The sequence below is a fragment of the Penicillium argentinense genome (genome assembly GCF_028826775.1).
Source record: "Penicillium argentinense strain IBT 30761 chromosome Unknown utg000005l_segment0_segment0, whole genome shotgun sequence".
Classification (NCBI taxonomy): Eukaryota; Fungi; Ascomycota; class Eurotiomycetes; order Eurotiales; family Aspergillaceae; genus Penicillium; species Penicillium argentinense.
The window spans coordinates 1,766,204-1,791,265 of NW_026622664.1; the positions used below are offsets into that span (position 1 = coordinate 1,766,204).

The 25,062-nt window shown below is 50.3% G+C and overlaps 8 protein-coding genes across 8 annotated transcripts; 4 read left to right on the top strand and 4 right to left on the bottom strand.

Annotated features, from left to right (window-relative positions):
• Positions 1–703: 703 nt before the first annotated feature.
• On the top strand, positions 704–2,697 carry N7532_005447 (fungal specific transcription factor domain-containing protein; the record flags this gene model as incomplete). Its single annotated transcript, XM_056617941.1, has 6 exons — positions 704–912; positions 962–1,535; positions 1,587–1,625; positions 1,681–1,749; positions 1,804–2,048; positions 2,115–2,697. The coding sequence occupies 6 exons, from the start codon at positions 704–706 to the stop codon at positions 2,695–2,697; spliced, it is 1,719 nt and encodes a 572-aa protein (XP_056474100.1).
• A 74-nt stretch (positions 2,698–2,771) lies between these two features.
• Positions 2,772–4,045, bottom strand: N7532_005448 (D-mandelate dehydrogenase-like dehydrogenase; the record flags this gene model as incomplete). Its single annotated transcript, XM_056617942.1, has 5 exons — positions 2,772–2,907; positions 2,968–3,333; positions 3,389–3,555; positions 3,615–3,667; positions 3,727–4,045. 5 exons carry the CDS (start codon positions 4,043–4,045, stop codon positions 2,772–2,774), a joined length of 1,041 nt encoding a protein of 346 aa, XP_056474101.1.
• Positions 4,046–4,423: 378 nt separating this feature from the next.
• N7532_005449 (Zn(II)2Cys6 transcription factor) lies at positions 4,424–6,508 on the top strand (the record flags this gene model as incomplete). The annotated part of the gene is made up of 4 exons (XM_056617943.1): positions 4,424–4,503; positions 4,565–5,514; positions 5,581–6,072; positions 6,129–6,508. 4 exons carry the CDS (start codon positions 4,424–4,426, stop codon positions 6,506–6,508), a joined length of 1,902 nt encoding a protein of 633 aa, XP_056474102.1.
• Positions 6,509–6,575: 67 nt separating this feature from the next.
• N7532_005450 (dihydrodipicolinate synthase family protein) lies at positions 6,576–7,595 on the bottom strand (the record flags this gene model as incomplete). The annotated part of the gene is made up of 2 exons (XM_056617944.1): positions 6,576–6,836; positions 6,894–7,595. 2 exons carry the CDS (start codon positions 7,593–7,595, stop codon positions 6,576–6,578), a joined length of 963 nt encoding a protein of 320 aa, XP_056474103.1.
• A 598-nt stretch (positions 7,596–8,193) lies between these two features.
• On the bottom strand, positions 8,194–8,586 carry N7532_005451 (uncharacterized protein; the record flags this gene model as incomplete). Its single annotated transcript, XM_056617945.1, has 1 exon — positions 8,194–8,586. The coding sequence occupies one exon, from the start codon at positions 8,584–8,586 to the stop codon at positions 8,194–8,196; it is 393 nt and encodes a 130-aa protein (XP_056474104.1).
• A 2,508-nt stretch (positions 8,587–11,094) lies between these two features.
• N7532_005452 (tRNA lysidine(34) synthetase) lies at positions 11,095–13,262 on the top strand (the record flags this gene model as incomplete). The annotated part of the gene is made up of 3 exons (XM_056617946.1): positions 11,095–11,224; positions 11,282–11,455; positions 11,539–13,262. The coding sequence occupies 3 exons, from the start codon at positions 11,095–11,097 to the stop codon at positions 13,260–13,262; spliced, it is 2,028 nt and encodes a 675-aa protein (XP_056474105.1).
• A 318-nt stretch (positions 13,263–13,580) lies between these two features.
• Positions 13,581–18,275, bottom strand: N7532_005453 (putative Rho guanyl nucleotide exchange factor; the record flags this gene model as incomplete). The annotated part of the gene is made up of 3 exons (XM_056617947.1): positions 13,581–16,003; positions 16,062–17,929; positions 17,959–18,275. 3 exons carry the CDS (start codon positions 18,273–18,275, stop codon positions 13,581–13,583), a joined length of 4,608 nt encoding a protein of 1,535 aa, XP_056474106.1.
• Positions 18,276–19,519: 1,244 nt separating this feature from the next.
• On the top strand, positions 19,520–24,498 carry N7532_005454 (uncharacterized protein; the record flags this gene model as incomplete). The annotated part of the gene is made up of 5 exons (XM_056617948.1): positions 19,520–22,692; positions 22,745–23,090; positions 23,151–23,539; positions 23,592–23,704; positions 23,765–24,498. The coding sequence occupies 5 exons, from the start codon at positions 19,520–19,522 to the stop codon at positions 24,496–24,498; spliced, it is 4,755 nt and encodes a 1,584-aa protein (XP_056474107.1).
• Positions 24,499–25,062: the final 564 nt, after the last annotated feature.

A 25,062-nucleotide genomic window follows, 5' to 3' on the forward strand; every position in this document is an offset into this window, starting at 1 on the left:
AAACGCCGAGTTGTTGGTGGTGGCGGGAGCAACGCTCGGTGTTTGATCGGACCAAAGGCCGAATCTTACCACTTTGATCTCTTGACCACTTCCTCGTTGACTTTCCTCCTGCATTCCACCAGGTGGGGTTTACAGACACACCGATCTACTCAAAATCTCCGAATCCAATCACACTGTGTTACTCGAGTCACCAATTGCGGGTCTCCGCCGTCGGACATTCAGACAGTATAATAACGTGTCACGTGCCTTGTGACGTTTCATCCGCCGAAACGAGGACATCCTCTTCACAATCAGATATTTCGGACAAAATGGGGAAAATTGCGAAGCCGCCAGTTAAGGCGGCTTGTCTAGAATGGTAATATCTCACGTATTCCGAGAACAAATACTATTGCTAACGACCCATTTAGCCGTTCTTCCAAGACCCGTTGTGACGGACACCGACCATGTAAAAGTGTAAGGTGAAACTCGTTCATCTACACTTCGACATTCAGCTAATAGAAATTACTTTTTAGTGCAATACTAAAGGACGCCCCTGCACTTATCAGCCGAGTCGCCGGGGTGGTCCACGACGGGGCATCCGATATGAACAGGCGCAGCGGCAGCATTCGAATGATGGCCAACAGCCAGACAGCTCTTTATCGGAAAATACCGATTGCTTTGGTAAGTCAATAATTTCCGAAAGTGCCAAGATCGAGCTAATCAGATGCCAGAGCCCTATCTGGACAGCACGATGGGTCTTGTCTCTCCTTTTGCAGGAGTGCACAATCTTGATTTGTCTCCGGAGGCATTTTCCGACGTCAGTGGTAGTCGGCAGCTCTGGGGGCTACCCACACCTAGCGATGGCCCCTTTGCCTCATCTATCTCAGATACAGATCTGCCCATCATTCGAGTTTATCGAAATGAAGAAGACATGTAGGTCAAAGAAGCAGGGGGAAGTCGAAAGATACTAATGATTCGCAAGTACCAACGCTTACTACATCTACATTCACCCTTATCTACCACTTCTGCCTGCCGCTATTTCACCTCAATATGAAGACCAGTCAAGTTTCATTCAAGCACCAGGAGAGTCTAATACGACCGAGCTAAAGAAAACCGATCTGCCTTATTGGCCAGAATCCTCGCTGAGTCTTGCTCTATCAGCTCTTTTAGTGCTGATCCCACCCTCCCACGACCAAGCACCAACCAAAGGATCGACATTCGCTGCTAGAAGAGCCTATGCGCAACTGTTTGCGCAATCGGCGCTATCAAAAATTGAACAGGAAATCGATGATTTAGGGCCGCCGTCAAGCGTCAACTTATTTGTTAGTACGGATCGAGGAAATATCTCTCTCCACCCTGATGTGCCAATCCAGCTTGATCCTATACTAGCACTAGTGACTCTTGCTGTTTATGAGTATGTTCAGCGTGGCAACGTGTCTCGTATGCGAGCCCGCATCAACCAGGCCGTGACGACGGCTATGGATATCTCGCTTCATACCCTTGGGGTATCTTCGTCGGAGTCTCCGGAGGCTCACAGAAGGGCCTGGTGGATGACTGTAAGTAATCACCAATTTTCGAGTCTGCTGATTTCTAACACCGCTATGCAGATGTTTATTGCCTACTTGTCCTCCAATCTCCACCTTGCTGTAAGAATTAGTCGCCTTGATTTCACACACTAATGTCAACTGACTCGGCCCATAGCCACCAGTCATTGCCGCCAACGACTCTCGGATCACGACACCATTTCCCCAGTTTGGCGTGCATTTGGAGGTAGGCATGCTACCAAACCTTCAGAGGTATCTTGGTGACTGACTTCAAAACAAGCCCTTTGATCTTCTGATGAAAGCACAAACAACCCTTTTTGCATCCCATCAAATGGCGCAGAAAATAGAAAAGTCGTCACATGCATCTAGGCCACCGAACATTGGCGATGAAATCAGTTCCCTCGATGCCCTCACTGTATCTTTGATGACCGAATCAGATCGTTGTCTTCGGACGACTTTCGGCTCAGATTACGAAGAACAAATCGCTGAAAATCTTTGGAGGATTGGACGAATCAATATATACACGTAAGCTTTTCTCTTTTTGTCTGAACGTGTGAGTTGAGAAGATCTTCTGACCACTTTCGTAAACAGTGCTCGCATCCGCCTTCACAGGTTTAGAGCATTCATGGATATCCCGTTATTCCTCGATAAATACTGCGATCTCACTTCAATAAATAGCCACGGACTATCCTCAACACCATCGCCAGCCTGGGTAACAGAGCGAGAAACCTCATTTCCCTTCACTGAGGAAGAATCTTCAAATATCTGCCTCAAAGCCTGTCTGGTTGTCTCAACAATGTTCCGCAATCTTCCATACCCTAGCCAACCAGGCCTTGGGCCTTTCGAAAGGAGACCTGCCTACAAAACGCCCCACACAATTCCCTATTTTGCTTGCTCGGCAATGCAAAGTTGCTATACACTCCTCATGCTCCTTCACAAGGTCCGTGCATGCCTTGCGACAGATCGACTAGGTACTTGTTACCATCTTCTCAATAAGCCCGAGCCAGCGACAGAGGCTTCAGATGCAGAAAGATTGGCAGAGGAACTGCGCCGTGGCGTGGAATGTCTTGGGGCGTCGTTGAAGTCAGATATCATTTTCGAAGGCGTTGGAGGCATGGGGCACGAAATTGAGAGTGCATATTTGGCCGCATTTCCAGAATGCCATGAGATCTAGGAAGTGCTACTATGAGAAACGTTTTATTTAAATCTATGTGACAGATACCCTTCTTACATTATTCCGAAGAAATATCATTCCTTGAGCAGATGCTTGTTGACCGGCGTCAATGGTTCTTGACCAGTCAATACTCGCTGAATATTTTCCATCGAAAGTCTCTCGAATCCGATCTGGGTTTCGGCTGCACCACCGGCTGTGTGGGCAGTTAATCTGCGAAAGCCGTGTCAGTAATCTGATTTGCGATGTCGCTGCCAAGGAACAAGAACATACGTGACATTTCTCATCCGGGCAAGTTCTTTGTTCACGTTTGGTTCGTGCTCGTGAACATCAAGCCCTGCGGCAGACAGTTGTCCCGATTTTAAGGCATCGACGAGAGCGATCTCATCAACAAGCGCTCCCCGTGCGATGTTTACGAACTTAGCACCCCTCTTGAATTTGGACAGGTTCTCCCTGGTAATGAGCTTTGAGCCTCCAAAGGGAGTTGCCAGAACAACACAATCCGCTGCAGCCAGTAGGTCATCAAGCGATTCGCAGAATGATGCGCCGACTGCTTTCTCTTGCTCCGACGACTTGCGATAAAGGTCGTGATAGTAGATTTTCATCCCGAAACAGGCGTATGCCTTACGGGCGATGGTACTGCAGGCGTCAGGGTTTCTGGGACCGTCAATATAATGAACCAAGTATTACATACTAACCAATATTGCCAAGCCCGATGATACCAAGAACCTGTGTGCATGGGTTATGCGCGGTAGCTGCGGTGTTTTGGTGGGCCTCAAGCCAGAGCTTAGGATCTCCCGAACGAGCGCCATCCATGGACCACTGCATGTTGCGAAAAACAGATATTATGTGAAAAACAGCCTGCCGTCAACGCGTTAGCCTTGAAAAAGTAACAAATTATTTCGAGCAGGACTTTTTACCATATCTGCCACTGCTTCACTCGACGCCTGTGCGCCATTGCAGTATACAACGTCTATATTAAAATCGTCAGCAAGGCTTTCGTATTGGAGGGGCAGTCTGTATCAAGCTCACCATGTTCAGCCAGGATATCCACATCCATCCAGTCGTATCCCGCCCCCGCGCTCGCATACACTTTCAACGATGACGGAAGTAGACGAATCAACTCGGCATCCCAGCGCCCCATTTCGCCGCCGCTATTCCAAAAGGGACGGAAAATGGCCTGGAAGTCGCCCCATCTTTTCTCTTGGAGGGCCTTCAAGAACTCATTCCGCTGTCTCTCCTCAAGCGAAGGTCGAATCACTGTGAAAGCATTTGCTATTTGCGCGTATAGTTCCTTATTAAACTCGACAGGATCTCCGAGGTGAAGAACGATGGGCTTTTCTGAGGCCATTTGGTTGACTGTAGACAGCGATCAATTAGTTGCTCGATTGAACATCAAAAGATGAAGAGATAAAAAGAAACCGTTGCAAACAGCAACAAATCTCCTCGCCCCGGCCAGCTCTCCGAGTTCTGTCCTGGCACCGGTGCATCTCCGCAACCTGATGACCTGCGGGCCCCTAGACTGGAATCAGCATAGCGGGAATGAGCCATCGGGCACATCCCAGAGAGGCATTTAGCCGAGCGTGGCACGACGGGAATGCAGGCCGGCGTGGCGGGGAAAAGTGGAGGCTTCCCCGGAGACTTGCCGAGCCCGAAGCGCATGCCGCATCTCCTGGGGCTCAGTACTTTGTACCTTGCTATCGACAAGCCCGACCTCCGCAGGTTCACCATGTTCCATCAATGGGAACAGCACCCACATCTCGATCGGCGTCTTCGTCCGCGCACGCGCAATGGCTGTCTGACTTGTCGGTAGGTGCTGCTGCATGGTATACTCCGATTCGGGGCTATTTCGGGTCTAATTTTCCAGTAGGCGACGCAAGGTCCGGTGCGATGAGAAACGGCCGGATTGTGGGCATTGCAGTCGACTGCAGCTGGATTGCTCGTGGCAGCAGGAGGGAGGCTCGCGGTTTGGTGTCCGGACAAAGAAAATTCGGCACCGCCAGCAGCGACAACAGCAGCAGCAGCGACAGCAGCTTCAAGTGGACCAGTCTCGACTGGCAGCAGAAGACACGAAGGCGAACCCTACCGATATCCCTATCGCTGCGGTGGAGAGTCAAGAAGCTCTCGCAGTAAATGACTCTTCCTTCAGCCGCATCTTCAACTATGCAAGTTTCATGTGGGATGAATATCCCCCCAGTCTCTCGCCAAGCTGGGGTACTCTAGATCTCAGCTCCTCACAAGATCTAGTTCCTTGGTCGGACACCTCGCTCGCAGTCTCATCACCACTGGATCTCTCTTTCCCAACGCCGACGATGAGTTCTGCAGTCCTCACCGGCCGACAATCCAAACCCAACTTTCCGTCCCCGATGGGATCTGCTCTAGAGTCTATGGGGTGGAGCGAGTCTCAGCTGGCTGATTATTTTGCCCGCTCGGCACCACCGCCAATCCTTGCGACAATAGAAACGAGCGCTCGATGGCTTTGGATGCGCAAGGAGCTGATGTCAATGACCTCGTCTTCTCGCATGGTTAAATACGGTGTGATTGCATTTGTGGCTCTGGAATTGGAATCCTCAGGCACATTGGAACCGTCGACCTACATCCAATACTATCAAACCGCAAAAGAAAAGTTGCAAGAGTGTCTAAAAGACATTTGTCTGGATCAGAATATCATTATGTCACAGCTACGACATATTCTTGCTGTCCTTTTCCTATTGTCCTACGTCGACCTCCTCACCAAAGACGTATCGAATGCACACGCCAATTTGCGAGAGGGGTTCTATGCCTTGCAAATGGTAGAGATTGACTCTCTCGGTGTTACAGGTAGCTATCGAGCCCTGATCCTTGATTAACTTGATCCTATGGAGCTAATTAGTCAATCTGGTCTAGAAAAACGGCTTCTATCGTGGCTACGGCTTCTGGATGCGCGAGCCGTCAGTGCAGGGGGCGAAGGTCTCTTTCTCACCGAAGAGGATAGCGCTATCAACACTGATCTCCGATCCCCCGACAGTTCTATTACCGAAGTTGATGCGGGCCTTGACGATGCAGAGGCGGCATTAGAAGACTTGATCATGCGACCTGCCTTCCTGTTCTTCCAGAAAGTGCAGCTCTTCATGGGTCGAATATCAAAGATTGATCCCTGGCACCGACGTCGAGGTACAGTTGAAGATGAAACCGAGGTCATGTTGATATCGGCTGCCATCAGCCGCGATATCAAGGCACTATGGCAACAACGACCACCCTTAATGGGCCATGCGGTGTCCGGAAACCTTGCGACGCTCTTGTCTCCCAAACTGGCGGAGACCATCACGCGCACCATGCGTGTCTATCATGCAAATTATTACGCCAGCTTCATTCATCTTCATCGTGTATCTTACAAAAGTGAGTGCTGCAGACTCTTGCTTGATGTGACTCCTCTAACAAAAGACTTCTGCTAGATCTTCCTCGCACGACGGATGTGCTCAGTGCGATGGATGAAATCCGACAAGTAACACGGCGTATCCTAGAGAGCTCTTGGGCGTCATCACCTGAGGATGTCGCTGCAATAGGCTCACCCACAACATCATCAGAAGCCATGACACCACTTCCAGTGAACATGCTCTGGCCATTGCTCATGCTTGGTGTTGAAACCGAAGACGCCGAAGAACGAACTTGGGTGGTCTCTTGTATTAAGGGAATGGAAAACGTCGCTTCCAATGCAGGAATCACTGCTGATGTACTGCAGGAAGTCGTCCGGCAACAAGACAAAGCTAAACAGAGAATGGACATTCGAACAGTGATGCACCAGACCTTCGACAGGGCCTTTGCCATTGTATGAGGTATAATCTCTCTCACTATATGCTCATGAATGCAGTCTATGAAAATCATGATTCCGTTATCTCGTTTTAAAGTCCTTGTTCGATAACCTGCAGTCCATTAACTTGCTTGGTAATCCACGCACGCTTTTCTTCGTCGATAAATTTGGGATAGGGTCGACGACAGCATGCGCTATCCTCGGGATAGCCCAGGTACTTGGCAACAACCCACTTGGTTCCGTTGATGCCTCCCTTGCCGAATCCCCATTCCGCAACTGCGAGTTGGATTTGAAGTTTCTCCGCCTCGGCCCTCTTTCCTGAGTTGTGCAGGTTAAATATCTCCATGCAGGCCTATCCAGAAGGTCAATATTCACATCCTGCAGTCTACGAGCTCGGAACTGAGCTTACCTTCGGATACAGATTTGCCAGACCTGTTACAGATCCAGCACCGCCTATAGTGAGGCAAGGAACAAGCCAGTCACTTTGGCCTGCCAGAGCGACAAACCTCCTGTCCCCATCCAGCGCTGTGCCAAATTTAGCAGCCGTCCTGGCAACCGAGGCAATTGTCCCGCAGGTCAACTTCACAGCGACAATATTTGGGTGGTCTCCAAGCGTCTCCAGCATCTCTGAAGTAACATTCAATCCGCTGGCAACACCAGGGAAGTTATAGATCACAACTGGAACCGGTGATGCCGACGCCACATCCTGGAAGAACTCCACGATCGCAGTGGCATCAAGTGCGAAATGGAAATACGACGGCACGAGAACGAGCGCATAGTCGGCGCCTGCATCGGCGGCCAATTTGGTGTCTTGAATAATCGCTTGCGTGCATCCACCAAAGGTACCACAGGTAATTGGTAGACTGGATTGATTGAGCTTTTGCGCGGTAGATCGCGTCAGGCGTACTAGCTTAGACTTCTCTTCCGGCGTCAGAGTGGCCGCTTCACCATTTGTGCCGGCGATGACAATTCCATGAATACCGCTCCGAATGAGGAATTCTAGATGCTTTTCCTGAAGATCCCAATCGATCGTTTGTGTGGCGTCTGGTTTGAACCACGTCAGGGAAGGGACGTGGATTCCCGGTGGGTACGGTGACTGGACTGAACCCATTTTTCCTGGTTATGGCTTGACAGGGTGAAATCCGCGAATTGAAGAATAGACGGCAGGCTGGGTCAATATAGGCTTTAGCAATAAATAAAGGCCATCGTGCATCCCACCACATTTACCAACGCTACCCAACGATCGGCTGTGCCTAAAACGGAAATCAGCCGACGCCCTTTTTCGCCACGAACCCACTGGTTTGGGGGTGGGAAAGGCAAGTAATGTAGAACCCAAGGACTTATATACGGAGTAAAGAAAGTCGAGCTGCGAGAATCTCGATGTTCTTGGTAAATATTGGTAACTTTCAGGTGATCTTGGACATCGACGTATCTATCATATCACGTGATTTAACTGGCATGACAGTAGACCTCGCCAAAATCGCGGGTTGGGGTTCGACCCTTGACCCAAAACCCGCCAAGAGATTTGAATACAGGTAATATATACCATATTACACATATTTATATGCGTTATAGGTAGTACTACAACTGTTATTCCGTAGTATACGGGCTGATGGGTTCTGGGCGGGTTCGCGGGTACCCGTAGGGTACCCAAAAAAGCAATATGGCGAGGTCTACATGACAGCAGCTTCTCTAAATACCAAAGCCTCTCATGTCGTATACCGGGTCGGAAACGGCGAGTCAAGAAGTCCTCGAAACAGGTAGCCGTGGTGTAGCTTGGATGGATCGCACATGTAAATATCCTCAAAATTTGAAGGGGTACCTGCGCTGAGGCGAGCTGCCTCAGCAATGCATGACAAGACATGAAGGCTTAGCCAGTCAGATTTGTTGAGAGCTGAGGCAGAAGCAGGCGAGTTCAAGTGGGAGCCCCAGCGGCAGAAGACTTTCTTGCGGTGGGCGTTGACCTCGTGATTGAGGAAGAACGCAGCACCACTCCTCGTGACCATGGGCCAGTTGAGGAATTGGTTGAAAGGGCGGCCGACCTGACCCACTTCGTATGAGGGCTTAGACCAAGTTGGCGCGCGAATAATGATTCGACTCATCACTGCAACTTTCGGTGATAGTTGCACACTTGGGGGTTGCCGCCGGGGTCTTTCTTGAGCATGTTATGGAACATGGTCGAAGCCAAAATGCGAATGCTGTCGTCGTTATCGTCGAAGGTTTTGAACTCGTGGACAATTGTCTCCAAGACATTCCCTAGTCGGGAGGAAGGCTGAGGATCATCTGGCCAAGTCAGTCAGTCGGGATGGTTTCAATAGAGGAAGTGGTGACAGTCATGTTTATAATTGCTTGTGGAATAGCTGGTTTTTATTGTGTCAATGCTGAATTTGGTCCACCTTTATAGTTTCATGATCATTGCTGTTCTCTAGGTTGTCTCTCCTTTCCTGGGCGCCAAATCATGTTGATGAAGTCATTCAAATGTAGGATCCTCGATTGCGGATACAATCTTTGAACAATGAGCTTCCACGGATGACATCACGCTTCTCAGGGTCTTGGTGAGAAAAAACACCTTGTTCTTCTTCCGCGGCCCCTCAAGTCTCGAGCTAGCAAGGTTCATGGATCGATCAGAATGCCATGAAGATTACTCGCATCGGCGATTTTTATGGCCTGCATGAGCGGGACTTTCTTTAGCAGCTATGATCATCTATGAAGAAAAGCTGAAATTGGTAGAACTTTCCAGTGTGTAAGGATGACCCTTGTGACAGCAGAAATGCAAAGCAAATGTTGCGTATGGCTTGCATATCCCGTTGTCAAGTTTGTGCAACACAGCTGACATTTATCTACTCAGTTAATCAGGAAATGAAATGTTCTAAGCTTCACAGTCCCCAGTTGCGGCGGAAGCACACGATCAATATGAATTACCCGGATAACCTATATCTGCTGTTTGTTACAACGTGAGCAGTCCGTCCATACCAATCACTACTTGCACTAACTTCTTGACCTTCTTCGGATATTTTATTGGCCAAGAAATAGGGTGATCATGGCTGCGGTTTCGTCCCTAGCGACTGTGTTATTGGGGCGACTAGTCGGAGATTTCCTATCAGCTATGCCTTATACCGTGAGTGGCGGAAGCTTTGAGGATATGTTCGTGACAAGGACTCGTATATGGATGGTCTGGCTCTAGATGCTGTTTTCCAATATTGGCCTCGTAATTGGCCCCATCATGGGCAGCTACAATAAATTGCATCTCTCAACTGGTTTATGATTATTGTTGTCTCACTTTATATGCTGTACCCAACCCAGTGTACTAACTATGAAGCAGGTACTGAGTGTACTATATATTTGCGATTATCCTCGGAATACTTACGGGACTTTTACTTCTCTCGTGCGAATCTCGACCATCCCTGTTGCTCTCACGTGAGGTGAATCTTCTCACTCAATAGTTCGGTGCCGACAAAATCTACGCCATCAACCCCGATCAAATACCCAACCTGTTCGTATTTGTACAGGCTGCTCTCTTTCGACCTGTCCAACGTTTCTTTGGAGAGACACTGTCTTTAGCATTGCTATAATGGCTGCGGTTGCATTCGCCCTACTCCTCATTTTCACTGAAGCTTTACTGCCTATATTGGAGGAGATTGGCCGCTCCGGCTCTCAACCGTCGCTTGTCTTTATCGCTATCGGAATTGGTCTGTGTTTCAGTGCTTTGGCTCTCCTATATGACGACCGAGTCTCCAGGCTTCGCTACCATGGCAATGTGTCACTTCAACCACAAGTTATTTGGGTTTCTCATGGGAGCGCCTGCCCTCTCTAATGGGCCGTGGTGGTTTGCTTGGACAATTCCGATAGTCGTCAGCGATTTCCACTGGATTCTCCTGGCTATACCGCTGATTTTGTGTGAATACGCCCTCACCGAGTTCGTCACTTCCTCCGGGCTACCTCGTAGATTGCTTTTAGGCTTATGCGGCAAGTGGATTGGCGGCTGTGCAATTTGTGCGCGCTATAATGGCGGGTACTTTCCCACTGTTCACGCACCAGATGAATCAAGGCTTAGAGGCCAATATTGCAATGACAGTTCTAGCTATAGTAGCAACTATCTTTTGCGTTGCCCCTCCCTTTTTGTGCTCTTATAGCAAGCGAATCAGGGAGAACATCAAATTCGCGGCTCAGAGGATGAACTTGCAGGGCCATGATCAGATGAGCATAAGTTATAATGATTCAAGGGTCGCTGGTAGTGAGTCCATATTACATTGTGATGGAAAAGGGAGGTTTTGAATGGGTGGACACCGCCCCTCAGTGTGGTGCAGCGGGCAATAGAGTCTATATTATGTCACCAAATCATACTTTGATTTGAAACCACCTGGGCAGTCCCGGTAGGTCCTGAAACTCGCCTACCACATTTAACTTGAACCTGAAGTACCCACTGACATCACATTCTATTGGTAGTTACGAATGAATGCGAAATTTAGATCGTCTGAAACTAAATCTGCGTGACGAAAATACACCCCGAGAATCAGGCCGGTCACGTGCCTCGCTTTATCGAGCTGCCGGCGGCCGAATTTCACCCGCGCCAACTGGTTCGCCCGTCCCATCTTCGTGATGGCCTCTCCATGGCCTCGAATATCATCTCCCCGGCCATTTTTGCCCAGAGTCTTCGTCGAGCATGGCTTGATGTCTGTCGCACCCTTCATTATGGCTTTAAGGACCCCATTGAGACTGCCCATCTGCCACACAGAGTTGGTAAGAATTATCCTGAAGCTATCGACCCAAGTTGACAGTGCTAATTGATATTATAAGGTCTCGCTGTCAGTGGTGGTGCCGATTCAATGTGCCTGGCATACCTGTGTCGGCAACTAGAGCGCTCTGGTACCCATGGGAGTCTCTCGGTCACCGCATTCGTGGTTGACCATCGGGCGCGAGAGGAGAGTAAACGCGAGGCACAGACAGTCGCAGGCTGGCTACGCAATTTAGGTAAGTGTCCAGTTCTGAACTTTTTTCGGATGCCGAACGATCTATACTCTCCTTTTCTAAATTGTCATACTGATATGAATCAGGGGTGGAAACCAACATTCTGGAATTAGATTGGTCTCCTCTCTTGGGTGGTCAATCTAAGTCTGTCAAGGACGATGCAGACGCCAAAATGCCCTCCGCATTTGAGACACATGCCCGTCGATTGAGATTCCAGGCTCTCGGCATTGCCTGTCGTGATCGCAATATCGAGACTTTGCTTATGGGTCATCATCAGGACGACGCTGTTGAGACCACCATTCTGCGGTTAAGTGCTGGGGCACGAGGTGCAGGTCTTGCTGGTATTCAAGCAGTGGCCCGAATCCCCGAGTGTCACGGTATCTTCGGGGTCTCTCAAAGTGGCTCTTCAATTGTTCTATCCGGAAGGCAAAGGAACGCCTCTGTGAAAGCTCAACTCCGCGTCGACAACAGCACCGGACCCACAGTCTCATTAGTCCCTAATGAACCCAACCTTAATAAAGAGAGTACCCGATCATCAGTCGGTGACGAGCCACTCATCTCAACAGGCGGAGTTTACATATGTCGTCCTTTCCTCGGCTTCCCCAAGAAATCTTTGCTTGACACCTGCCACAGATACAATATTCCCTATGTATCCGACCCCACGAACTTTGATCCCACTTTGACTGCCCGCAACACTGTTCGCAGTCTACTTAGCTCAGGCTCCTTGCCTCGTGCTTTGCAATCTCCGTCAATTCTCTCTCTATCAAAAACAAGCAACAGTTTCATCCAGGCCTCGAACCAACTTACGGACCGAGTCCTTTCGGCAGGAAGCCATATTCTTGATCTAAATCTAAGATGTGGATCACTTGTCGTTGAGTTTCTGAGCTCTCCAGAACTCTTAGATCCTCTTCTGTCTGAAAGTCGTGCAAAGGAGATCAAGTCTCTTGCCCTTCGTCGTATCACAGAGCTGATATCCTCTTTCCACGGGAAATCCTTTCCGCTGCGAAGTTTTGAACCTTATGTTTCAAGGTTGTTCGATTCACGAAATAACCAGCCAAGACATGTTTTCACGCTAGCTGGATGTATGTTTACGCCTCTCACTGTGAAACCTGTGCAAAACGCTCCATCAGCACTCGCAGATTTGGAAGGCTCTTCGCCCATGCATGGAAATGTGTGGCTCGTCACTCGCCAGCCATACATGAAAAACAGGGCACCATTTACACGAATTGATTTGGCTGTCCGCTCCTCAACAACTGAGCCTGCTCGTCTCCCTATGAAGCACATTCAAACATCTTGGACACTATGGGATGACCGTTTTTGGCTTCGAGTTTCGATTTCCCCGCATGAAGAGGGCAAGGACAAATGTCTAGCGCCGTTCTCATTATTCCTGCGGCCTTTCCAGAAAACAGATCTCGGATACGCCTGTAGAAATCTCGATTCCTTAACGGAAAGTCTCAGTGCGCCGGAACAAACTCTTCCGGAGACCAGATCCAGATTCAACGAAATACGGAAGATACTTACGGATGAAGCTCCGGGTTCCATCCGGTATACCATTCCAGTCCTTGGAATGAGGCTACCGTCTGAAAAGAGTCAGAGCAATGAAGAAGTCGAGCACCTACTAGCTTTGCCAACCCTGGGGGCCCAGCTCTGTGGCAGGACAACATCAAGTGACAACCCCAACAAGCTTGACATATACTTTTCTGGAACGTGGTGGACCTTGAGATGGGAATGGATGTACAAAGAGATCGACGTTGAGACAGTGCGCCTTATGGGAGGTCCGCTAAAATCTGAAGCTAAGGTGGCCGGCTAATGTACAATAGAAGTAATGATATCATGTAAACAATAACAAAGCCCTGCTAACTTGATCACCGGTGCTATGCATGGCCCAAAGCCATATGTGCGTATGTGGGCCTCGAAAGTGACAAGAAATGAGAAAAATAAGTGTCGGATGCAGAGTGTAACAAATGTCTGGGAGCTGACAGCTGACAGGTCCCAGGACTGGACAAAGGAGAGAGTTGACACTGTATCACGGTACCAGAAGTAAGATACCACGTAAAAAGGGGGGTTGATACATGTGTGAAGGAAAGTGTGAAAAAAGAAAGTGTGACTTCAAAAACTTCAACAACGATCACTGCTCACTTGCTCTCAGAAGAGCAACCGCTGCCTGCTGGGCTCGGAGGCCCCCAACTTCTCTCTTGAGGCGTAGATTTTCTTTCTTGAGTCGGCCAATTTCTTCCATGGCATTTGACAGCTGAGATTTCAAGGCATCTTCTCCGTTTCCGGATCTCACATCCTTGGCGATCTTGCTGAGCTCCGAGTTGAATCGATCATACAACGCCTCGTTTTCTGCACTTGCCTCTCGATAAAGCTCATCCAGCTTTTTCACACGCTTCTCACTAACAGTCAAAGAAGATTCAAGGTCCTTTTCGAGAGCAGAGGTGCGGTCATTGAATTCACCAGTGAAGCTGTCAAATCGACTCTCAAGGCTTCGTAAACGGCCTTCAAGCGAAGACTTAGTACCCGAAGGTCTTAGAGGCCCAGTAATTCCAATTCCTCGATCCGGACTAGATTGTTTGGTGGGTGTGAGCCTCAGAGCCTGTAGCTCATCTCCAAGTGCTCGCAGCTCGTCTCGCATGCCAGCCTGGGAGGTGGCTTGTGCTCTTTTATCTTGTTGTACACGATCACGAAGCTTTTGAGGGCTCTGCATTCGCAGCTTCTGCGGCTTTTGAGGTGATGAGGAGGAAGACTGCGGGCGGAGAGTATCGGACCCGTTAGTAGCTGGGCGTTCGCGCAATCCTGGGGTGCGCTGAGGAATGCTGGTTGCCCGTGATCTTCTTTTGGTGTCCGGAGGGGGCGACTCTGGGAGATCGGGTTTGGTTTTAGTTGATGGCTCCGTATGGGGCTCTGTAGGATCAATGTTCTCTTTCCTGCTAGGAGTTGAAGGACGCGGTGGTGACATTCTCCGAATAGGCGACCCAAGTCTAGCCGGTGAGGTTGCCTTTGTCGGCGATGCACTCCTTGCAGGCGATACTGCCAGGTAGCTGCTCTGTGGTCTGGATTGACTGGTTGGTGTCGTTGCTTCACCGCGTGGGTGACTGGATGGTGTCACTGGGCGCAAGGGATGCGTTGGGGAGACGTAGGATGCATCAGAAGAGGCAGTTGGTGGGCGGAAATCAGATAGGGAGCTTCTTCGTTTTCTGCGAACTTTCACAACACCATCCTGGGAGATGCCTCGAATGGAAGACAGTGATGGCGGTTCTCCGTGACCGGTACCCGGCCTAGAAATTTGCTCTTCGGAGGCAAACCCATAAGGGCGATCACGAGATGCAGGCCGAAGTAGACCCAGCCGTGCGTCCACATCAGTCGACTTCGATCGTATCAATGATCCCTTGGGGGTATTGGGTTCTGAGTCGCCCGGGCTTTGTCGCTTGCTCAGAGTTCGCAGAATCGATGCAACCTTACTTTCTCCCTCGTTTTTATGGCTCTCCTTGTGTAATCCGAATCCGAAGCGCTTCCTGAATGATGAATTGTTGGAGCTCACAGACCCAGCACTGGTATGTGAGGATTGCTTGTTTGGGTCGCAGCTCAAGGTCCCCTCCACTGAGGCCCCGCCGGGGATGAATTCCTCGAACAGACTGTCAAAATCCTCGACTAGGCGGTCCAGGAGTGACACATGCTGCACAGGGTCACCCTCTTCGGTGAGGACTTCTGCAAATGCCATTGTCAGGGCCCCTCGGTCACCATCATTGCCAGATGCATCAAGCAATTCAGCCAGAAGACGAACGATTGCGGCTAATGCGCGGCGGTTTTGTGGGCTGGTATCAGCCAGGAATTTTCGGAATTGCTCATCGAAATCGTGCGGAAACATTGTGTCAAACTGATTCTGCAGAGTTTTCAGAGACGAAACATCAAGTACTGGGCCCATGCTGTCTTTCCAGGCATTCTTCATGAACGTTTCGAAGGCGACAAACAGAGTATCAACAGGTACTTCGGCGGCTGCTTGGAGCTTGCTTGGATTTTCCAATAAGATGTTGTAAAGCTCATTAACGGGTGATCGGTCTGCGTTCTCTCTCGAGCGAAGCATTCTGCCCAGAATATTGCCACTTCGGGACTGTAAAGACAGCACATATGCTGCGAACGTTTGTTGCAGATACCCCAGCTGGCTTTCCGGGCCCTGGCCATCAGTTGCTCCAACCACTGAGATTTTGCTTGGAGTTTCTTCTTTTTGCTTGTCTTTCTCCTTTCCTGAGAATGTCGATGGGAGAGTGTTGGACCTGGAATGAGTAGGCCTTGTCGGTGGGGGCATCTTTGGAAATTCGCCAAGTAGGGTGGCTGAACTCGGGCCTTTCAAATTTGGCGCATTCTCGCGACTGCCACCTAAAAGATTCGAGAGTAGCTTCGTAGGAGAGGGAGGCCGGAAGCCTCTCGAGGATTTGGCCTGCGCAATCAGACTGCTCGCAATAAACCGAATAACGGCGAAATTCGAATGGACCAGCGGTTTAACTAAGTTCGGGTTTCGAGGGCTATGCAGAGACATTAGGAGATTTTGCACTGCAATTAACATTGTTAGTGACCAAATAACACTTGCTTTCAGAAACAGCATACTTACAACGCCTAGTAAGAGTAGGGACGAAGGTATCTGCCGAGACCAAGTCCGTAGAAGCCATGCCAACGACTGACTCTATGTCGAGTCTGAACTGGTCGCCATTTGGCGGCGACACAGATACTATAACCTCGATGTCGTCACGAGTTAGAATCTGAGAGCACATGGCTTTTGGCATGTCAAAGACAAGACGGATTGGGCAAGAACGGGGCCGGTCGAGTGCCGCCGTCTCGCCGTCTTCGCAGACGCAAGCCAAGATACTCGTGCTACCAGCAGACCCTGGAGGGCTGCGCAGTGTCCATTTGCTTCCCTCGCGCTCTTTTTCAGGAAACCGTCCCTCAATCTTTGCTTTCGTGATTTCTTCGATCAAACGACTGGCCTTTCCCTCGTACGTCGCAGTAAGCTCTAATGCAAGAAGGTCATATCCACTATCCAATGTTCCCGCATTGGTTTTGTATGATGCGGGAACAACGAACAGCATTCGACCACAGATCGATTGCATACAACGCACGGCAGGAAGCTCCAGAACTTGAATGACCTTGAGCTCACCAGACGGTAGGGACATAGACATATCGTTGGTTGGGGATGCTGCATTATCTATGTCGGCCAGCAGCCCACGTGCAGTGGTTCGACTTTCTTCGGGTTTCGCTAAAACCACGAGACAGTTCTTATAAAGAAGCATAATCCCAGCGCCGAGGGTTGACGGCTGCTCGGATAGTTGATACGGCGGTACCACTTCGTTTACATCGACTGCCGTGATCAAGCGACCTTCGGGGAAAATCTTCGCTGGCCACGCGTCCACAAGTTCCCTCAGACGCTTGAGGCTTTGCGCATGGCTCGAGGGCGAGGCATCATCTAATGCACAGATGTCCTTTACAAGGTCTCGGGCCTTGAGCAACGGCCTCACCGCGGGGTGGACCAAGGGTAGACTGCCAGTCATCGTATCAATCAATAGGCTATATCGAGGAAGTCGCTGCACTGGTTCCATCAAGAGGGAGCGCAGTCGTTGCTCTCCAGTCTCATACACTCGTTTCGAAAAACTGGAGTTTTTGTCCTTCATAAAAGTGCTGAGTATCTGCGTAAAACCTGTATGCGCACGCATGTATTCGGCATATGGCTCTGAGAAACGCGGTAGCCAAGCAAGTAGTGCTTTCGCGAATGAAACCGCGCCAATAGAGTCTCTCGTTTCTCTTGAACCGCGATGTGACAGCTCCGTATCTTGGCTTATGTCGGTAAGGGCGTCTTTCTCTGTCTCGTCAAGTACTTGGCGAATATCATCCAGGAAGCCGAGATTGACCTCCAAGATCTCGTTAAGGCAGGGAGGGAACAGTTGCGCCAGCTGAGTCTCGTTGGGACTAGTGCTTGACGGACCTTTCCCTTGAGCCTTCTGTCGGAACTCGTCTGCCACTTCATGAACAAGGGAATACAACTTAGCGACGTATCGCTCCTCTGTGTCCACTAGTTCACACATGGTGAGACGCAGTGCCTCTTTCTGGCTGCGTGCAAAGATTCTCGACTTGCTGACGTTTGTGGGTTGTGAGGGTGCACGCTTCAATCTTGATGTTGGCAAAAACATAGGATCTCCCAAGGCCAATATCAGCGCCGTATATGGGCCATATTCGGAAGACTGTTCCTGTTCATCTTCCCATTCTGATCCTGCACTTTCTCGTCTTTGCAAGGGTTGTATGATGCCCGACGGTAGCACAACATCGATATCGGCCCAAGGAATTCTGCGCTCTTGAAATGTGCTACGGAGGTCCCGCACAATGTCCGATGAGTCTTCCACCTTTGTCATTCGATTCGCCAAATCGGCTGCGTGCATCTCATCAAATAGCTTCGGGGGGCTCCACCCTGGCGTGAATTGTGAATCGGCTCTGTCAGCCGGCGTTTCAGTGGATCAGACAGCTCTGCGAAGTACTTCAACATGCTGACTGCCAGCCCCCGACAGACCGGATCGCCTTGTTTATCGCGGGGCAGATGGTTGACAGCTGCATACAAGGGCGCAGCGGGGGATATTGTGATGCGAGAGTAGCTCTGAAACCCAGCGGGTGTGAAGATATGCGCTTGGATGCGCGAGCTGCTCACGGTGGCATTTGCGGTAGCCACAGGGCCGTAGAAAACAAGGATAGACGAGAGATATGAATCGACTGTATGGTAAAGACTGAGATATTCCAACGGCAGGTCCGCCAGCGCGGTGGTCGCACTTGCGCTGACCGCCATGACTAGAGCCCGGTGGCACTTGCCCGTTGTAAGGCTACAGGTTGGTAAATTCGAAAGGAAGTATGATCGCGACAATCGGGGGGAGCCGATGGTTTGCCCGAAAAAGAGAGACGATGGGGGGGAGGGGAAGCGACGGCGCAAGAGTTGAATCGATCGGAGGGGAAGACCCGGTGGTCATCACATTGAACGGCGACAAGGAATGGATAATGATGCGCGACAGTCGTGGACCCCCTCCATAAACAGTCGGACAGAGTACCACCACTGCACGAGGGGGCGGCAGCGTACAAGAGTCTTGGGAGGAGGGGAAAAGCGACGAAGGTGAGGAGCAGCGTTTGTTTTGGCGCGGGGATGGAGGCAACGTGATACCGCTGCGATAGCGCGATAGCTCCAATGGGCCCTTAGCGCCTCGGGGAGATCGCCTTGTTTATGTTTGGCGGGACAACGCGGCCGTTGCTCGCCCCAACCAGCTGCAAGGTCCGATCCGAGGGGTCATTAAATTGGGCGGCGCTACTTGACTCCCTGCATGGCGCACAATGGGCTCATCCTACAGAATTTCGGCCGGCTACGATTGTCATTGAGGTCGAGCCCTGAAGGGCGCATGTGGCGGGATCGGCCATGAGAGTCGATCGGATCGGCTTAAAACCAGGATGCCCAGAAGCTGGGATGTCGTTTCACCTTGGCTTTGTTCGCGGATCAAGTTTCAATTAGCGATCCTCTCAATGTCGGAGAAATTGGCAGATAAAGCAATTGTTTATACGATGAGTAACGTCAGGTCGCCTGTCTCGGAAGTATATAAACACGACGGTGATCTGGCGGCACACGGCATATATCATTGCCATGAACATAATAGGGCACTCGACCTTCGATAAGAAAAATATTCTTTTTTTTTGTGTCATGTACATCGACACGGGGGAAATTCTCTTTCTAAAATCCATTCAGATTGTGTATTATAAAAATTACTACGGCCTCACGCCTGGGGAAGCTGAATTGTTTGGGGGTCAACAAGCACATGCGCGGTAAAATACTACATACCAGATGCTGTTTAGTTCCACCAATAAAAGCTCTTAGATACCGGATACAGCGTATCGGATCGAATCGACCCCTGACAAACCTACGAAAGGCGGTGAGCGGGCTAGGACGCTAGGCTGGAAGGAGGCAGCCCGCAGCCCATCGGCGACAGCTGGCAGCTGTTGTTTCTTGAAGGCCGATTCCACCCCGACACACGAGCCGATCTCGCGCTCGAGATGCTCGATAGCACCATGTCGGATCCCCTACCAATTGCCATCGACCCCGTGGCTTTGGTGACAACAGAATGCATCACCGTCACTTCCTCCATGCGGAAGCATGCCCGCTGGGCGCACTCCTCCGTCTCCGCCATACTGGGCGGTAATGGAGGCTCGCGAGTCTATGAACGGGATACCTCAGCGCCCCCGAGCCCACGCAAGAGCGGACAGTCTACCCGCGGTGACGAAGATCATGCTCTGGCAAACCGATGGGGTCTCCGAGGCAAGAAGGGCAAGAGCATGCAGGACAACCCGTTGATATCGGCTTTCACTCGCCTTCGCAGTGACCTCAAGGGCTGCAAGGACATTCGCGCATTCGATACGCCTGCCCTCCTTCATCCATTCCTCCAAGTCGTTCGCTCCTCCTCGACCTCCGCCGCAATCACCTCCCTCGCCTTGGTTGCCATCACCAAGTTCTTCTCTTACAACATCATCAATCGCGACTCGCCTCGACTTCCGATGGCAATGCAGCTGCTGTCCGCCGCAATTACACACTGTCGATTCGAAGCAAGTGACTCATCGGCGGATGAGATCGTCCTGCTGAGGATTTTAAAGTTGATGGAAGGCATGCTCTCTCGTCCGGAGGGAGAATTGCTGGGCGACGAAAGCGTGTGCGAGATGATGGAGACAGGATTGAGCATGTGCTGTCAGGGCCGCCTATCGGAAGTGTTGCGGCGGTCTGCAGAGATGGCCATGGTGAATATGTGCCAAGTCATCTTCACACGATTGACACAATTAGACGATGAAATACCGCAAGGGCCAGCTCCATTCGCGGACGAAACCTCCGAAAAAGATACATCAACTCTAAAGATGGATCCATCAGTGAATGGTGATACAGTGACCTCGCAACACCAGTCCGCCATCAGTGCAGACACCGCAGCTCCGGAGCGGAACAGCTCGAGCCGAGAGGGGACCCCAGAACAGTCGGGCAATGGGAGTGCTGCTGCTGCTGCACCCCCAAGTCTCCAGGATGACTACAACGGCGATGTGCAGCCGTACTCTTTACCATCTATTAGAGAGCTATTCCGGGTATTGATCGATCTCCTTGACCCTCACAATCGTCAGCATACCGACACGATGAGAGTCATGGCCCTTCGAATCATTGATGTCGCCTTAGAAGTGGCTGGACCGTCTATCGCTCGGCATCCCAGCTTGGCTGCTCTGGCTCGAGACGATCTCTGTCGTTATCTCTTCCAGTTGGTTCGCTCAGAACAGTTGGCAATTCTCACCAGCTCCCTGAGAGTCGCTGGTACATTGCTGTCGACATGTCGGCCTGTACTGAAGCTTCAGCAAGAGCTCTATCTCTCGTACCTGGTGGCATGTCTTCATCCCCGAGTCGAGATTCCCCAAGAATCTGGTATCGACCCATCGTTATACGAAGGAGTTCCTCAGGTTCCGAAGCTAGTGAAGCAGCCAGCTTCCCAAACCAACAGCGGCAGGTCAACACCGGTTCCTGTCAAGGATCGACAAAAGCTGGGACTGGAGGGTGGGTCACGTAAACCAGAAGTTCGGGAGGCAATGGTCGAAAGCATCGGTGTTCTATCACGTATCCCCAGCTTTATGGTTGAGCTTTTTGTCAACTATGACTGCGAAGTTGATCGGGCAGACCTGTGTGAGGATATGATTGGACTGCTCTCTCGGAATGCCTTTCCTGACTCCGCAACGTGGAGTACGACGAACGTTCCACCTTTATGCCTGGATGCCTTGCTTGGCTACGTGCAATTCATCTATGACCGTCTAGACGATGAGCCGGTGCAGGGAGACTATCCTCCGCAGGAACGCCTTCGAAGCCAAAGACAAACTAAGAAACTTATTATCAAAGGAGCTTCAATGTTCAATGAAAACCCCAAGGCTGGTATTGCCTACCTTACCGAACATGGAATCATCGAAGACTCGAAAAACCCTGTCCTGGTTGCCCGCTTCCTGAAGGGGACTGGTCGCCTGTCAAAGAAGGTATTGGGTGAATTTATTTCGAAGCGTGATAACGAGGAATTGCTTGGAGCCTTTGTGGATCTCTTGGACTTCTCAGGGAGAAATGTGGTTGAAGCCCTTCGAGAGTTGCTCAGCTCATTCCGTTTGCCGGGTGAATCACCCTTAATTGAAAGGATCGTGACAACCTTTTCGGAACACTACACCGAGAAGGCAAAACCAGAGGGTGTTGCTGACAAGGACGCTCTCTACATCTTGACATATGCAATTATCATGCTGAACACCGAGCTCTACAACCCTAATGTTAAGTCTCAAAATCGCATGTCATTCCCTGCTTTTGCTAGGAACTTGCGAGGAGTTAATGGAGGCGGTGATTTCACAGAAGAATTTCTCCAGGAGATTTATGATTCGATCAAAACAAACGAGATCATTCTCCCCGATGAACATGAAAACAAGCATGCGTTCGATTATGCCTGGAAAGAGATGCTTTTGAAGTCCGCTGGCGCCGGCGAGATGGTAGTGGGCGAGACCAACGTCTACGACGCGGAGATGTTCGAAGCGACTTGGCGTCCTGTTGTCGCTACTCTGTCCTATGTTTTTATGTCCGCTTCCGATGATGCTGTCTATTCCCGAGTTGTGAATGGTTTTGACCAATGTGCCCAGATTGCAGCTCGTTACGGGTTGACAGAGGCCTTTGACCGCATCATCTCCTCGCTGTCATCTATCAGTACCTTGGCAACCAGCAAGCCGCCAAGCACCGCACTCAATACCGAAGTACAAGCTGGTCAAAAGAGCGTCATGGTGAGCGAGTTGGCTGTTAAGTTTGGAAGAGATTTCCGCGCGCAATTGGCGACTGTTGTCCTCTTCCGAGTCCTGCTGGGCAACGAGTCTACTCCCAAACAAGGCTGGGAGCATGTTACTCGCATTCTCAGCAATTTGTTCATAAATTCTCTCATTCCACCATTTGACTCCCAGCTCACAGCTGAGCTGGAAGTTTCTCCCATTCCTCTGCAACCGCCGTCACAGGTCGTCGATCGGGACGGGCGAGGAAACGACAGCGGCTTATTGTCTGCGTTTACATCCTACCTCTCAAGCTATGCTGCCGATGATCCACCCGAGCCCTCTGATGAAGAGCTGGACAATACTCTATGCACAGTGGATTGCGTAACTTCCTGCTCGATTCCCGAAATCCTGATCAATATCAAGTAAGAATTGACTACCTGCCATGACTCGTTTATTATGCTAATCGTTTCCAAGATCACTTCCCATTCCTTCACTGCAAACGCTCGTGGAGGCATTGTTGTCTCAGCTTCCCGAAGATAACGCGCCTGCTGTGATTGTGGTGAAGCCGGAGCGACCAAGTCCCGTGATAAGAAATTCAAATAGCCGGGTTGATCCAAATCAACCCAAGTATGATCCTTCGATGATATTCGTGCTAGAGCTGGCGACTATTCTTACCCTTCGTGATGAGAAAACTCTCGAATCTCTCGGCGAAACACTAGCGACTACTCTTCAGAACCTGATTCGCGACGCGAAGAATCTGCACCCACTAACTGTGTCCCGAATCGTTTCGTACCTGCTCAATCTACTACGTCTGAGTCATGTAAGCTGCCTTGCTCCCGTCATTTCTCATAAATCTTCATCAAGCTAATGGCCTATACAGGACCAACACTTCTTGCGAGTTCCTGTTGTTCTTCACGCCATTTCCGGGTACGATCAGGATATATTGGACATTGTGGCTGTATCAACTGTCAAGGGACTCTCGAGGTGCATTGCGCACCCCGGACGCCTGAGGAACGAAATTACTATCTCACCCGATTTCTGGTCAATCTTGCAAAGATTGCACCAGCATGAAGAGGCCGGTCCTATGGTGTTTGAATTGCTTCGGAGCATTATTGACTCAATGCCGGATATCGTCACAGCGGACAATTACGAGTCTACTGTCAGCCTGGCGAATGACTTTGTTAGTGCAGGACACGTAGGCTCTCTGGACGAGCGACAGAGAGATGCCCAGGGACGGCGGATCAAGGGTATCAAGCAGCCCAAATCTAGGTAAGTGCGCCCTGTCTTTTCATCAAAGATTTAGAAGCTAATCCTCGGCAAGTGCCAGTGAGAACCAAGTCGTAAAACGCGGCACCAAAGCCATTGGCCTGATTTATCATCTAACTGGGCGGGTCCCTACGCTCATCAAACAGTCTCACCTGGAAGCGCGCGAGGGTAAGCCACTCCGATCCCTGGCAACGCCTGGCCCACATTTTCCTAATTTGTTTCTTTTAGCCTGGGCGGCATATTGGTCTCCTATCTTTCAGTCTCTGAGAAGTCAATGCACCAACCCTTGTCGCGACATTCGCCACAATGCCGTGTCCACATTGCAACGCGCTCTTTTGTCGGCCGAGTTGATCTCCAGCGATGACAAGGAGTGGACAAGTATTTTTGACGAGGTTCTTTTCCCGCTGGTCTTGCATCTTCTCAAACCCGAGGTCTATCACTCTGATCCCATTGGAATGGCCGAGACTCGGGTCCAAGCGGCCACTTTGGTATGCAAGATTTTCTTGCGCTTCCTCGACCAATTGCCAAACAAAGAAGGCATGCTTCCTCTCTGGTTGCGAATCCTGGATATCCTCGATCGGATGATGAATAGCGGTCAAACAGAAAGCTTGGAGGAAGCGATTCCCGAAAGCCTGAAAAACATTCTCCTTGTGATGGCCGACGGAGGCTATCTTGTTTCACCGTCTCAAGATCCGAGCAAAGAGGAAATGTGGAACGAGACTCGCAAGCGTCTGGGTCGTTTCCTGCCCGATCTCTTCTCTGAGATCTTCCCAGACGCAGGCAAGGCGCCAGAGAAGTCTCAGCCAAGCTCTGTTATCTCATCTCCACCTCAGCCAAGCAGTGAGGCTGGAAAGAAAGGTGAGGAGGCGGCTCCCGCGTCGAACGAAGCCGGTGAAGTTGTCCAAGAGGGTGAACGCTCCGAGAAGGCCCCACCTTCTGACGATGATTGCACCTCGTCCTAAGGACTATAGTTGAACCTTGGGGGTGTATCTATGCTCCTTATTTACCCCCTTGCTCTTTTGCATCTACAGATAGAACAGCGATCGGGATGCAGATTTTGGAAGGAGTCTCATTGATTTATTTTACAATTTTCACGATGTCGGACCTCATGTAGATAGGTGTGTGTGATGTTAATGCCGACGCCGTGTCACAATACAAAATATTGATTCAAGTATAGCACCTGAGCATGGTAATTCTATCGCCACAGGACGAGCCCACTGACTTTAATCTGCTTCGGACGCTCCTAAGTAATCAATGAATGGAGCACAGATAGGCTTCGTCTACAAAAGTTGGAGGGTCATGGAAATTTCCAAATTCTATGATTGCGCCGTAGAGGTAAGCTGCTAGATAAAGAGAACCAGCGAACGAACGGAAAACCACTGCCAATAGTATCGTTACTGTAAAAAGAAATTCATCTCGTCATGGTCGTACTCAGTGTCTATCACTGAGCCCATTCTATGCTCTCTTGTACGGACCGCTCAAAATCTAAAAAGCATCAACTGATAGCCAGGAACTGTGAAATGACG